At 40.1% G+C, this 15,103-nt stretch overlaps 1 protein-coding gene across 4 annotated transcripts in view; it reads right to left on the bottom strand.

The window, feature by feature from the left end:
- Positions 1–3,791: 3,791 nt before the first annotated feature.
- CDH6 (cadherin 6) overlaps positions 3,792–15,103 on the bottom strand; it is a 152,320-nt gene continuing 141,008 nt past the window's right edge. For 3 of the 4 annotated variants that reach the window (XM_049861640.1, XM_049861650.1, XM_049861660.1), the window contains 3 exons: positions 12,930–13,047; positions 12,517–12,768; positions 3,792–6,579 (listed from right to left, as the gene is read on the bottom strand). In XM_049861640.1, coding sequence (XP_049717597.1) covers positions 6,089–6,579; positions 12,517–12,768; positions 12,930–13,047 — 861 coding nt within the window. In that variant the 3' untranslated portion in view covers positions 3,792–6,088. Of the gene's footprint in view, positions 6,580–12,406; positions 12,769–12,929; positions 13,048–15,103 lie in introns of all 4 variants that reach the window. The other variant, XM_049861659.1, reaches the window with a different exon arrangement.

Raw genomic sequence — 15,103 nt, 5'->3', positions numbered from 1 at the left:
GAGCTAAAAGGTCATTGTCTCAGCCTTGTTCTTTTTAGTACAGAAAAGTTTCTGATGTAAACGGTGAGGTTATGAAAATCTCCCTAACTGGAAATGTTGATGAATGCTGAGCAGCGATAGTTTTCCATCAGGTGTTCTTTTTGCTGAAGACATGAACGATACTGAGAAAGATGCCATGAACAGAACACTCCAGCCAGTCAATCTTCAACGGTGGCATCAATTTCAATTTATACATGGGAGCATTTTTAATTAAAAACAATCAATACCAAAAAGCTTTTATTTTTGGGGTTTAAGATCACAAATCACAGTAGGAGAATGCCAAATTGTCTTAGCTTGGTACTACTGAAGACGCACACTGCATTTATTATAAGGCCTATGAACGCGGTTTACTTTCGAAGCAATGAAAAGAATCACAAACAGGATAGTACAGTGGTTTTGAAGCGTTCCGACATTTCTTCTGAGCAGATCAGTTTTACGTTTGCTACACAGCATTCTCCCTGAATGCCTAGTAATTCTATACATTTGATTTTTTAAGACACACTAAACTAACAGATATAGAAAACTAAAAGCTTATAGAAGGTGCCTCCAGACATATTTACATAAACAGTGTAGTCTCCCGAGAAAGAGCAAGATCTCATTATAGTGGGAAGCTTTTTTCCACAACGCTGGGTCCCATGCTTCATTTGTCAAATTAACCCCATTTAAGGGGGAAATCTGAGTTTGTGGTCCATGGGTTTAAAAAAAAAAAAAGGAATTAAGCAACTTGTAAAAGCTCTTTTGAAATTAATCTAATAACCTAGTGGCTCTCCGGCTAAGTGCCTCGGTCGTGTCTGAAATACAGTGGGTAATAGCCTTTGTTTTCATTTGACCTGCTTTCGGCACTTTCATCTGCTGGCTCTGCTGGGCTAATGTTCCCCCCAAATTAAAAAATGAAAATGCATCATAAATAAGGTATTACAAAATGGGGAGTAGATTAAAGATTGTCTCAGCAATGCTAAATTAAATTGACGATGCAGAGACCATAAACCCCTGGCTCTAAAAATGAGCTATTTCTTTATTAACTTTGAACAAGTGAGTGAGTAAATGTATTTCCTTTCTAAGAGGGTATTGCTCTCCACATTAAATATGGTCGGGGTCCCATCTTTTTAGGAGAGAATTATCCCTTCAGAAAATTATTCCAGAAAGATGCCAAAGATAGATTAAAAATGCTGCAACAGTAATGGCCACTGAGCTTTTAAGGAGACCATAGTGTAATCCTGTACTTTCTGAGAAAGAAAGCTGCTTGTCAGAGCTTAGGAAATGGTTCCTTCTCCCGAGGATCCACATCCCAACCAAAGCCAAACCCAGTGTCGTCAAGTCGATTCCGACTCATAGTGACCCTGTAGGGCAGAGTAGAACTGCTCCATAGAGTTTCCAAGGAGCGCCTGGAGGATTCAAACTGCCGGCCCTTTGGTTAGCAGCCGTAGCACTTAACCAGTACGCCACCAAGGTTTCTTAAGGTTCACTTACCAAGTGTTAAACTTTCTATCCTTATGCTCCGGTTAAAAAAAAAAAAAAAGGCTGGGTTGTAGCGTTAATTTCAATACTAAATTAACTGCTTGGAGTTTGAATTCCCTTGTCTCAGTGTCACAATTCAAAGAAAGATTTCATCTGGATACAAACTAAAACTTCCCTAAAATGACCCTTTTCACTGGATACCTCTCAAAATGGTGACGGTTGTGACTTTTTAGAGCGTTCTTCCAAAGTAATTCCGCCACTTGGAAACTAGAGACTAGGGTAAAAGAATTCATTCGGTGGTTCTGTCCCTGGGGAAAATGAATCGAGCTGTTAAGAACGAGAACCTGATTTAAATACATTTAGTTTGCTCCTAGTAATCAGAAAACCCTGGTGGTGTAGTGGTTAGGTGCCAAGGCTGCTAACCAGAGGGTCGGCTGTTCGAATCTGCCAGGTGCCCCTTGGAAGCTCCATGGGGCAGTTCAACTCTGCCCTATAGGGGCGCTATGAGTCGGAATTAACTCTACGGCACTGGGTTGGGTTTGGGTTTGCCTAGTAATCAACTGTTTTCTACTTTCAACTGCAGCCTTTTTATAGGCCTCAAATATAGAGTCCAAGAATACCCACTTCACAGTTTGTACATTATTAGCTCCAATGATATCCATTCCCAGGCGAAGCATTCCATGTGAGGTATCGCCCAGCAAAAAGGACATCTAAAATTTATCTACTTAAAAAAGTTAGCAATGGAAAATTCTGAAGTCAATTTGGATGTGTAAAAACTTGGATGCTCCTAAGATACAGATTCAGTTTTTAAAAACTTGCACCATCTTTTGGGGGCTGAGAATGAAAACCAAGCCGCATATTTTTATACTGAGTTAAAAATGAATTGCCAGGTTTTGTTCTGTCTAAAAATGGAGTCATTTGGTGCCTGAATTTCCCTTTATGCGCTTTCACTGTAAAGTCAGGAAAATTCTAGAAAACAAAACCAAACCATGCATTTACCGTGCCCAGATTCCCTTTGTTATGGTTGTATGGAGCTATCTTTCCTTCTCCCCCGTTTGATTTATTTACTTCCGGGGGCGGGGGGGGGGGGCGGTAATGTTTTGCACGCCTCTCGGCAGAAAGCAGCAGGAAGTGAGGGGGCTTTAAACTTATGCGCAATGGCTTAATGTTTTAAACATTCAGCTTATTCTAGGGAGCATCTTAGTGGTTTGAAGAGGCTCTTCCCCTTTGAATAAAGGACCAGAAAAAAAAAAAAAAAATCGGAGAGGCCTCCAAGTCCTTGAAATAACACACAAAAGCAATCTGCTTATATTAATGAGTTGTAGTTTCTCAGCGATTAAAGGAAATAGTAAAATGTAACTTCTTTCCACTCTCCTTCCATCTTTCTCATCACCAACATCTAATATAAGGAGAGAAAAGGACGATGTGAAAACTAGTTTTTCTCCAGCAGCCTTTCACATTGACCTGAGATCTAGCACTTGAAACAAAAACCAAAACAAAATCTGCACACGGAGTGGTATTTGACCTGATGGTATCTTGATAGGAAGTGAGACTTACTCAGGAGAATGATGAAACTGTGACTAGTACTATTTTAAGAAGTCAAGGAGTCTTAATAATATGAACGTTATCACTCAAACTTGGTACTTGCAGAACCTTAGTACTAAATTCAGTACTTGTTAGTTGCTGTCAAGTCGATTCCGACTCATGGCAACCCCATGAGTAGAACTGCTCCATAGGGTTTTCAGTACTAAATTGTACTAATTCAACCCCAGCCTCAAATTTCTCAGTTTCTTAGACAGTCACTTCATCATCAGCTTTAGTGGTAAAAGATGAAACAGTTATTTCAATATTTAGTCACATTAACCTGTTCTTGATACACTGTGACATTTTCAGGGTGGGATAAAAATATCCTGCCAATCACATCTCAAATATTCTTTTACAGAACTCCTTACTTTTTCACTTAGGAGGAGAAAGTAAATCTTCCCTTAAACATCAGATAGAATTCCCATTAACGCCAAAAGTTCAAAATGTAGGCTTTTGATGATATCTTTCTTTTTACAGGACTATCTTTCTTGATTTGTTACAGGACAAGAAGATAAGCACAGAAAGCTCCGTAATTTTATGGTTAATTGTGTGATTAAGGTGCTCCTCTATTGCTATGAATAACTAGTTCTTATTAATGAAATTTACTATGCCATCTTTTTTTTTTTTTTAACACTTACTGGGACTATGATACGTATCAATTCATTACAGTGAAGCCCTGTTTTAGCATTTTGTTTGCATTCCTCTGTGTGTGTGTGTGTGTGTGTGTGTGTGTGTGTGTGTATGTGTGTGTGAAGAACTAGAAAAAGAAAACCCTGTCAGCAGGGAATAGCTCAAGCATGAAAAGCTTGTTAGTATACAGGGAAATCTATCACAAATTAGAAAACCATTTAGGAAACACAAGGAATAATATGGTTGTAGAATTTTTCACTCTTGTCTAATTGGGTAACCAAAAGGACTACATTTCTTTTGTTTTAAAGGTACGGTTGTTACTTCCTGGGTAATACGCCTATTTTAAAATTTAGGTAAACAACGGTGTGTTTCCAAGTAGAAAATATGAGCTGATACGACATTGTTCTCTAATGGAAATAATACTAAGATTATCTGTAGAAAATTAACATTAATTGAAAACAAATCCCTAAAACTAGCAAATGATGTCAGCATCTTAAGTACATACTCTATATACACAGTCTATTTTTTTGTTTTCAAAACAAGGATGTTTTCATTACAGTACTTTGGAAATTTCTGATGGCCAAACAATGTAAGATTCTAACGATAAGATTCATTAGAACAGCTGTAGGAAATCAATGATTTGAACCTGCCAAAGGAATAGTTCAGTTCAGTTAAGTCCTCTGGATAATGACTGTCTATGATGCTAATTGCATAATTAGAGAAATAATAGGCTGAATGGATTTTACGTTACTTTTCTGTCATAGTTTGAGACCATTACTTTACCATTAGTTCAAAGAAAGGATGGGGGGGGGTTGCCATGGAAGCAAAGTTAAAAACAGTGAAAAAATATTAATGCTTTTGAAAGTTAACTATCATTTTAATTATGATTTTAAACACTCTTGTAGAAGGGATCCAAGTTTTCCTCTTTAAGCAGCTCCCAATCATGTAATATGCAGGTTTTCACCACAATCCCAATGTTGTCTATCTATATCATCACATTACATAAATATATAGATGCTCCTGGCTAAGAAGGACAGGGTGTCAGGTTCAAGGGTGCTAGCTCTTACCTCTCCGTTAAACTCTGAGAGCAAGGGCTTGAGTTTTATTTAATTTAGCTTACTCATTCATTTTAGTTGTATAAGAACTATCTGAAGAATATGAATTATCGTACTTCAAACTGCTACTTTCAAGTATATAAGAATAATACTGTTGACATCTACAGGCAAGGAGTTAAAATTGATCTTGGAACAGTACTTCCAAGAGCTTTTTAAACAATTAGACTTATTTGTAATTAGCCTACTGATGTTGAAATAATTTCAAGTGATCTGTGATACATTTGGTGGCCAAAAACTTTAAAATATGCTAAACGTTTCCTTTATTAACATTATTAGCTATCTTCCCACTTCCTTTCATATGGTAAAAATAAAAACCCAGTGCCCTCAAGTCAATTCCTCATATGGTGCAAGGACAAAATTTTGCATGTCCATAAGGTAACAAATTAGGAGTTGGCAATAGAAATAAACTTCTACTAATTTTTTTTGTCATTCTTAAGTGTTAACATTAAATTTGCTTCTCTTCAGGACAATCTTAAAACATTGATGGATTTGATGTTTTGAATAGTAGTTGGTGCCAGGAAAATTCTTAAAGAATAAACAGGATGGGCAAATGTCATTTTAAATTCTTTGCCATTTTAAATACAGGGAAACGGGTAAGAGCCCTGGAACTGGACCGGACTGAGTGGTTTTTCTGGGTCTCACAAGTTTTCCACCTTTGACAGGACACAGTCTCACTGGTTTTCTATTGCTCTCTATTAGTGGAAAATATTTGAATTTCCCTTCTGTGACAGGTTTCCCCCTTACACAGGTTCCAGCTTTCACAGGTTCTCCTGCATATGAAACCCACATCCATATATGGTTTTATAATCTCTTTGTGAGCTGATATGTTCCTCCCTCATTTCTTTTACTGAAATGGACAGTTATACCATTAAAGCACAATTCCTCACCCCATTCTCATGTGAAATGTACAATCAGAGCAGCCACCTGACCTGAGTCAATGTTATGGAGTAAGAAGACCAGGCCAGTGGAACTGAGTGGGTTCCAAACTTGCCTTAGAAGAACTGGGGGAAGCATTGCCCCCATCCACTCCCCTAGCACTGTACCTATTGGACTGCCTCGGTAAACTGGATGCACTAAAAAATAAAAATTTGCCTCTTGGAAGGTCATAAAAGTGTACTAGAAAAAAGTCTCTAACATTTGATCCACACAGACTGTGGCCATTCACTTTTGGAACCGGTAGAAGAGAGTAGTGGATAAATATAAAGAAAGAGCCACTTGACATATCTCAGTGTCGGATAGGAAAAGAAAAAAAAGGCAACATATTAGGAGTCTTTGTCACTGTCCACCCCTCCGTACATATCCGCCAGTTTTTTGAAGCGAGGGCCCCAGTCACTCAGGTAGTCGTAGTCTTGATCTCCATCCACGGTCACCGACTCCAGCGAGCTCAGAGAGTCGGCAACAGAGCCGGTGCCTTCATACGCGTAGGTGGCCAAGGAGTCGTAGGGCGGGGCAGTGGGGTCCGTGTCGTTTTCCTTTAACCTTTGGTTAATGAAATCTCTGACGTCGGTGTTGTCACGAGCTGTTGGAGTCCGTCGGGGTAGAAAAAGGGCTTCGGGCACGATGTCCCTCCGTAATTTGTTGTCCTCTATGGCTTCAGGGTTTCTCAGGGTGCCGATATCAAAGGCCTGGGTGTCCTCCTCACCGCCACCTTCATCATTGTAACTGACGATGTTATCTCTGATGTCCTCTTTGGAAATGATCAAAGGCTCTTTTTTCCGCTGCCGCCTCAGAGCTGCAAACAGCACCACGGTCACTGGAAGCAGAAGGAAAACGGAAAGGGAAGGGAAAGTTAATTTGCCTCCCAATTAACGTCAGGAAGAAACACGGGGCTCCAAAGGGAAGTTTTAAAAGTTCTCTCGAAGACTGCAGACTCAACTTTTATTCCTTTAAAGATGTACTTGTCTCCAAACGTAATCAAACCAGGACTCCAAAACTGGAGTAAATATTTGTGAGAAGTTTACATTTTAAGGAGAGAATAAACCACCACCACATTTTGTCAGCGGTTCCTTCTTGCTTTGAAATGGCAGACTAGTTTCAAGGCAAGGAGAAAATAAAATAAAAAAGCTCCAGCACAGTGCAAATTATGCTGAACACCTCAAATGCTGGTTATAAGGACAAGGCTGGCACCTTGGGGAGTGTGTTGAAAGGTTTGCATAACTCCACCTCAAAAATAACTTTTGCACTCTGCCTTCTTTTAAAACTGTAAAATTAGCTTAAAACCCAAAGTAGAGATGTGAATGTCTGAATCCCTTTCTACATATAAAGAAATATTGCTACAGTTGATACCTGGAGAGACCCAGATAGAGCTCAGGAAGCCATTGTGGACTTCCAGTTCAGCCAATTTGAAGGGGGTAATTCTATACATACCAAATGATTTCTCTTTGAGCTAAACAGAACAAACCATTGAAGTGAGAACTTCTTTTATATTTCAAAGGCTCATGTTCTGGAAATTTGTTACCCAGAATGGTTGTTCTTTTGATTATTCCTCCTAACTCAAATGACAGAGAAAGCAAGAATTGTATTTAAGTGGCTCGTGGTGTTTCTTAGCACTTGGGCAGGATGTATTTGGCTACCTGCAGAGTAACACATCTACAGATGGACATGGAGCCCTGGTGGCAGAGTGGTTAAGAGCTTGGCTGCTAACCAAAAGGTCATCAGTTCAAATCCACCAGCCACTCATTGGAAACCCTATGGGGCAGTAAAAGCGTAGAGACATCTTAGAGAGAGAACAGCCAACGAGGGTGCAAAATGCAGTGGTAAGGTAAGTTTGACCAAAGGAGTTTATCCTGGAAAATGCCAGTTACATCTCTTTATAATCTCACCCATAACATAGTCCAATTTTTATGAGCCATGAAAACTGAATTATTACAATAAGAATTGCCAAATAATGGCTTTTCACTGGGTATGTACATATACACGAGTCACTGGGTGGTGCAAATGGTTAAGCGCTGGACTACTAACCAAAAGGTTGGAGGTTCAAACCCACCAAGAGGCGCTTCCAAAGTAAGACCTGGTGACCTGCTTCTGAAAGGCTGCAGCCTTGAAAACCCTATGACGCAGTTCTATTCTGAATACATGGCGTTGCCATGAATCAGAATCCCCTCTATGTCAACTGACAACAACAATGTATATCTACACATATACAGTAATGGATATATGCATGCCCACATGTCTATATATTAGAACTTCAGAGATTATTAGTATCAGCAACCATAATTGGTTATACCCATTAAAAATTTTCTTTGTGCCAAGCACTATGTTAAGCACTTTACATATTGCTGTTGTTGTTAGGTGCTGTTGAGTTGATTCTGACTCATAACAACCTCAAGTGACAAAGTAGAACTGGCCCATAGGATTTTCATGGCTATAATCTTTATGGGAGCAGATCATCAGGCCTTTCTCTCATGGAGCCTCTGGGTGGGTCCAAGCCACCAACTTTTTGGTTAGCAGCCGAGTGCTTAACCATTGCATCACTACGGCTCCTTTACACAGAAATTTCATTTAAATTATCTTAATAGCCCTTTAAAGTTGGTAGCATTATTATAAGTCCATCTTACACAAGACAAAATTGAAGTTTAGAGATGTCACATGAACACGCAATTCAAAAGTAGAGATGTGACCAAATCCAGGTTGGTCAGACTAAAAGACCATACTCTTAATGACCATGCTTTGATGCCTGTTTGGATTGTAGAATATTTCTAAAGAATGTGCAATCTTGCCATTTTCAAGAGTATGGTTGTATAGTTGTACGCACTTTTTTGCCACCAGAGAGTATTCTGATGCTCCATTTGCCACCTTCATTCAGAGTATCCATCCATCCATCCATCCATCCATCCATCCATCCATCCATCCATCCATCCATCCATCCATCCATCCATCCATCCATCCATCCATCCATCCATCCATCCATCCATCCATCCATCCATCCATCCATCCATCCATCCATCCATCCATCCATCCATCCATCCCTCCCTCCCTTCCTCCCTCAAATGAACAGTTATTTAGTGCCTACTCTGTGCCAGGTACTGTTCTAGGCACTATCCATAAAAAATGGATAAAAAGCCCTGCCCTAAAAGATTTAGGAAGGAATAGAGACAGAAAATAAACAGTGAGCATAATAATTACGGAAATTATTAGAAGGCGATAGGTGGTATGTAAACAAGAAAAGGTAGAACAGAGTAAGGAGAGCGGGGAGTGTTTCTGTTTATGTTGGGAGACAGCGCATGTTTTAGGGGACAGGTTGCAACACTGAAGAAGTGAGATTTGAGGAAAGACATGAGGAGATATCAAGGGAGCTATCTGGCAAACAACGTTCCAGGCAGAGGAAAGAACTAGAGGTGGTCCTGGGTGGGAGTGTGCCGGGGTATTTGAGGAACAGCTAAGAGACTATGTAGCTGGATGAGAGGCAGCCGGGGTACCGGGGAGCTTTGTAAGGCTTTGGGAAGAGGGAGGCCCATAATCTCCCTTTCATGCTGATTTCCAGTGTGACCAATGGAATGAATTTGCAGAACAGATGGTTATAACTAAGGATAGCCTTTGGGATTAGAGAATAGAATCAAGCCAACTGTCTCTCAAAGGATTAAACTCTGATGTACACAAGTTCATTCAGTGATTTAAGGCAAGATAGCAGGCATTTATTACTTCCTAATTCTCCCACAACTTAAACTTCCTGTAGTTTTCCTAGGCACATCTGAAGCGATTTCTTCGAAGTACAATTGTCTAGAAAAGAGAGGCCATATTCAATAACTCAAAGGCATTTATTTCCTGCCTAATTCTTCCACACCTAAAATTGCCTATCTCTCCTTAATTGGCCCCTGCACATCTAAAGAGAATTTCTTGAGAGTATAATTGTCTAAAGGGGAGATCCTTCCTGATGCTAACTTTTAAAAACTGAAAATGTAATTTCTAAGCACATGGAGGAAAAAAAAAATTCTGATAAAGTGATACACTGACAAGATTCCCTCACCAGGAATGGAGCCTCCCTTTTCACTTGCCCCTTGGTGCCAGAGGGCAGCAGTGAGGTTATTTTTGTGTTTGGAGGTACTTGGACAAATTGGTAGAAACTGTGGTGGCGTAGTGGTTAAGAGCGATGGCAGCCAACCAAAAGGTTGGCAGTTTGCATCCACCAGGTGGTCCTTGGAAACTCTATGGGGCAGTTCTACTCAACTTGATGGCCAAGAGATTGGTTTTTGTTTTTTTTTGGACAAATCGGTGCTCAAATCTCATAAAATTAGAAGGCAGCTAGTCATTTGAAAATAGAAGACCTAAGTTAACTTAAATGATTTGACCCTTCTAAGTCAAGTGTTGTTGTAAGGACTGAGTTAATAAATGTGAAAGATTTGCAAACTCTAAATAAAGTGCAGTAAGAGATGGGAGATGTAGTAGCTATTTTTACTGTTGTTTTATTTTTGTAAAATACTAGATGTCACATGATTCACTTTATTGACTGCAGATTTCCTTCTATATCAACATGACTTTCCTTTTCTGAAACACTCTCCTCCACTTTCCTCAACTGTCCCATTGTAATTTTGGGCTCTCCTCCAGCCTGGCAGTTGCCCTGCGTTCCACAAGCTGACAACGGAAGGAGCATGGAAGCACCAAGCCTCTGTGGGGAGAAGACATGGGCTAGGAACTTGTGCAACTTGCCTATGTGTCTTAATGTCTTGGAGCCTCGGTTTTCACAGTTCAGATGCAGATAAATATGTGCCAGAGGGTTCTGAGGATTAAGCGAGAAAAACATTTAGGAAGCCCCTTTGCACGGTGTCCAGCCCACAGTGTGAGCCTCCTAAAATGACACCCCATTTTTCTCTTTTTTGATTAGGTACAGGATTCTGAAGAGACAAGATAAGATGTTGGAGTTAGCGAGGCTAATTAGGACTGATGAGGAGACATCCCTGGTGGCACAGTGGTTAAGTGTTTGGCTGCTAACCAAAAATTCGGTGGTTTGGATCCACCAGCTGCTCCTTGGAAACAACGGGGCAGTTCTACTCTGTCCTTTAGGGTCATTGTGAGTTGGAATCAACTCGACGGCAATGAGTTTGGTTTGCTTTTGAGGAGACAGCAAACTCACTGGAGGAAGGAAATGACAAGGGCAGATAAAGTGAGTTGGTTAGATACAAGAAAAGAGGAAGGAGAAAATAAAATGGGTAGATAGTGAAAGAAAGCAGGAATAAATGTTATCAAATAAGAAACCCTTCCATGGAAGTCCACAGAATATTACCTGAGTACAGTCTTGCCAATCCAGGGCTTCTAAAAAGAACTTTTTTTTTTTTTAATGAAAAAGAACATTCATATCCTCCTTTCCCAAAATTATTTTTACAGACTCACACCATTAGAAACGCTGATTTGTCTTTGCACACTGTCAGTTTTTATTTATCTTTGTATCTTAAAATAAAAAAAAACTTTCCTCAAATCTTAGCTGACAAAGAGAATCATAGTCCTGTAGTTGCGTTTCTAGACTTCCGTTATAATTAGTGAAGTTGATCGGGAATGTGAAGCCCTTAAGCAGGGATCCCTAGGCATGTTCTTCTTGGAGAAATGTAGGTCCTCCTTTATTCTTCTCAGAGCCACTAGGTCTTCATTTTTAAAGACTTTTTTTTTTTTTTTTCTCCTCCTGTGTAATCCAGGTTAATCCTAATTCATTCCCTTTTTTTTTTCAATTGTGTAGACAAATCCTGGTGGCGTAGTGGTTAAGAGCTATGGCTGCTAACCAAATGGTCAGCAGTTCAAATCTACCAGGTGGTCCTTGGAAACTCTATGGGGCAGTTCTACCCTGTCCTATAGGGTCACTATGAGTCTGAATTGACTTGATGGCAACGGGTTTGTTTTGGGCTGGTTTAGGCAAGCTTTTCAAATCTTGCTTTTATTTTTGAAAGGATTGCCTTAACTAATATTTGATTCCTTAGTTCACAAAGAGGCAAGGGACTGTTCAGCAATTGGAGCTTAACTTGTGTGCTTAATAAAGGGGTTGGGTGTAAAAATTTCATTTGAATTCATCGTTAGATCTTGACTTTCTATGTTATCGTATCCATTTCTTGGTGGGTCCCGGATTTATTTCCTTCATTATAAAAGTTATTTATTATCAAGAGTCTGAGAAATAATAGTCATTATGTATGTGGCCACCAGAGAGCTAAAAAGGCAGTCATTTAAATGGGTAGGTCAAAATAAATTTGCTGAGTTAAAGAAAATTGCAGAGTGTTTGTTTTCCTGTGTAAGAGAGAAAAAGTCATTACACTCCTCTTTCCCCTTTCTCCTTGATCTTTAAACCTTACCTTTGTAGAAAGAGCCTTCATCATATACTCCATGCTCGACAGTTTCCACTTGTTAACATTGACAATGCTTCACCAGATTAAATATTAAACAAGAAATGAAATGACAAGGGCATATTTGTATTGCTCTCCAAGCCCCCTGAGACTCATCCCCACGAATTTTGATAGGCAAGAGATTCTTTTGGAGTAAGGGTTCCCCAGGTAGACGAGGACATGGGCAAGTTTCACATCTGATCACTCTTCAAAGCCATTTTCAAGCACAAACGAATTCAGTAGAACAACACAAAATTCTCAGAATGTAACTCTACTCACCTAGATCAGGCTGTATGCCTTACTGGGGGAGGCGGATAAATCTAGAGTGTCACAGCTACATTGTGTGCCCCTCACCATGGGGAGATGGGATGTAGGGAGAACCAGTTTACCTAGTAGAATCATGATGCACAGAAGGATGGCAACCAGAGCCCCCGTGCTCAGCCCCGTGGGGTGGATGAGGGCCTCCGCATGGCAGGACTGCATGTTTCCGTGGGGGTCACATGCACAGACCCGGACAGTCACTGTCCCAGTGCTGCTTTGGACTGGGTAGTCGTTGTCTGAAATGACCACAGGCAGGAGGTAGGTGCTCATCTCTTGTCTGTTATAGCCATTTTTCCTAGTTAAGATTCCCGCGGTGTTGTCTGGAACCAGAAAGCAAAATGGTGAATGTATGTGGGCACAGCACCACGTGTTGTATCATCCATGATCTGATCTAGACATGATCGGATCTAGACCACCCATTGGATCATCCGTGATCTAGATCTAGACACATAGACAAAGAATGTAACTTGCACTCATTTACCTTTGTTGTCTTGAACAGTGAAGTTCGAGCCATTGGCTGCTTCAGGGGCCAAAGAGAATGAGAATTGGTGCCCACTATAGGGGTCATCCTTGTCAATGGCATGTAGGGTCTGAATCAACTGAAATAAAACCATAAAGCTGCAATAAAGTTCTGCTAACTCAAAAGTATTTCTTATAGTTTTGTAGTAAATTGCTTGATTAAGTGATTTTTCATTGTGATTTGAAGAATGGTCGCTTACTCAACAACAAAAATAAAATAAATTCTAAAAAAATGATAGTTTACAAAACTTTACCATATTACACTCTCTGGGAAGAACTGATGGGTTAGAAAATCACAGAGCTGGGGATAATCCTTTGTTGGGGGGGCTGACCCGAGCATTGTAGGATGTTTAGCGGCATACCTGGCCTCTACCCACTCAATACCAGTTGTACCCTCCTAGTTGTGAAAATAAAAAATGTCTCCAGACATTCCCATATGTCCCCTGGGGGACAAAATCACCCCCGGTTGAGAAACACTGCTCTAGGCTGATAGAAAGCTTTAAAATATCACAATGCTGTAGGACAATTGACAATGCTGAATTTTACCTGAACCCTGTGATTTTGGAAACAGCAACATTTAAGGAAATCTCCCCACTCTTTGGGTTACAGAAAGCAGCTTGCTGCGAAGAGCTACGCTTCCTCATATGACTTAGGTAAGACTCATAGATGGCTCCTTGTTTACCTCTAAGAAAGCCAGACACAAACCCTCCAAATTCCCATTCTTGGCCTCATAAATGATTAACTGAACTGCTTCTTTCCAATGATCAATCAAAAACAAAATGCTTATTAGGCAAACGTTGGTAAAACTTCTCTCCTTTCCCAGGTCCTTGCATTTTGGCCCACCCTCAGCCAGAGCCAACATACAACCCCTCCTTAAGGGTCCCTCCCTGAAAATAGGCTGGCCTCAGCGTAAAACATTCTCTAATTCACTAACTGATCACACCACCTTTTCATTGTACTTCTTCACACCTGGCTCTTTCTGTTTAGTCTTGCCTCCATGAAAGACAAACTGGTGGTTTTGCCTACCTCTTGAGATGCTTGCTGATCTGATGGTCAGAGTGTTCTCCTTATTGCAACAGATCCCTCTCCCAATGAAATTAATTGTCCCTTTCCTCCTTGCAAACCCTGATGGCCTAGTGGTTAAGTGCTATGGCTGCTAACCAAAGGGTCAGCAGTTCGAATCTGCCAGGCGCTCCTTGGAAACTCTGTCCTATAGGGTCGCTATGAGTCGGAATCGACTCGACGGCACTGGGTTTGGTTTTGGTTTCCTCCTTGCAGTCATCTTTCTTGCTGAATAAAGCCTTTCCTTAGCTGAGTCTGGATTTGTTTATGATTTGACACAGTATCGCAACTTAACAAAATGGAGGCACTATTGGGACAGCTTGTTTAGAATTGCAGCCTTGCCACATACATAAGCCATCCACTTTCAGAAAAGTTAAAAAGAAAATGAGCACCTAAAACATAGTGGCTTTAGCTTCCTACTTTAACACGTGCCTTAACACGCACGTGTATTTTGAGGAACCGTGACATAATTTGGAAACCCTGGTGGTGTAGTGGTTACGTGCTGCAGCTGCTAACCAAGGGGTCGGCAGTTCGAATCCTCCAGGTGCTCCTTGGAAACTCTAGGGGCAGTTCTACTCTATCCTATAGGGTTGCTATGAGTTGGAATCGACTCGACGGTACTGGGTTTGGTTTTTTTTGGTAAAATAATTTTTATATCCCTGGCACCTACTTCAGGTGGGAACAAATGGAGAAAGCAGTAAAACATTCAATTCATAAAGATTCTTGTACAAATGGACAAATGTGAATAAGTGAAAATATGAATTATAGGTAATTGTAAAATATATTCTAGGTATTATTTTCATGTATATATGGTAATTAAACCTATCTGCTCACCAATAAATATTTTGTCCAATAAAGCTCCGGCTAATCTATTTTAATGAAAACTTAAGACCGGTTTGGAATCAACATTAGTCTTTTAGACAACGAATTTCCAAGTTCTTAAAAATTGTTTGTTCTCTTTTGCAAGTTAAACATTAGTCCTGGTTCTTGTTTATAGTATTAATTTCCTTACCATTCACTTCATAGATAATCAAGAACTAGCTCTCAGCTCTGTGTATCAACTGAATTATTGGA

Source organism: Elephas maximus, chromosome 2 (genome assembly GCF_024166365.1).
Source record: "Elephas maximus indicus isolate mEleMax1 chromosome 2, mEleMax1 primary haplotype, whole genome shotgun sequence".
NCBI classification, from domain to species: domain Eukaryota; kingdom Metazoa; phylum Chordata; class Mammalia; order Proboscidea; family Elephantidae; genus Elephas; species Elephas maximus.
Note: the sequence above shows the minus strand (reverse complement) of the source record. Positions and strands in the feature narration are given on the sequence as shown.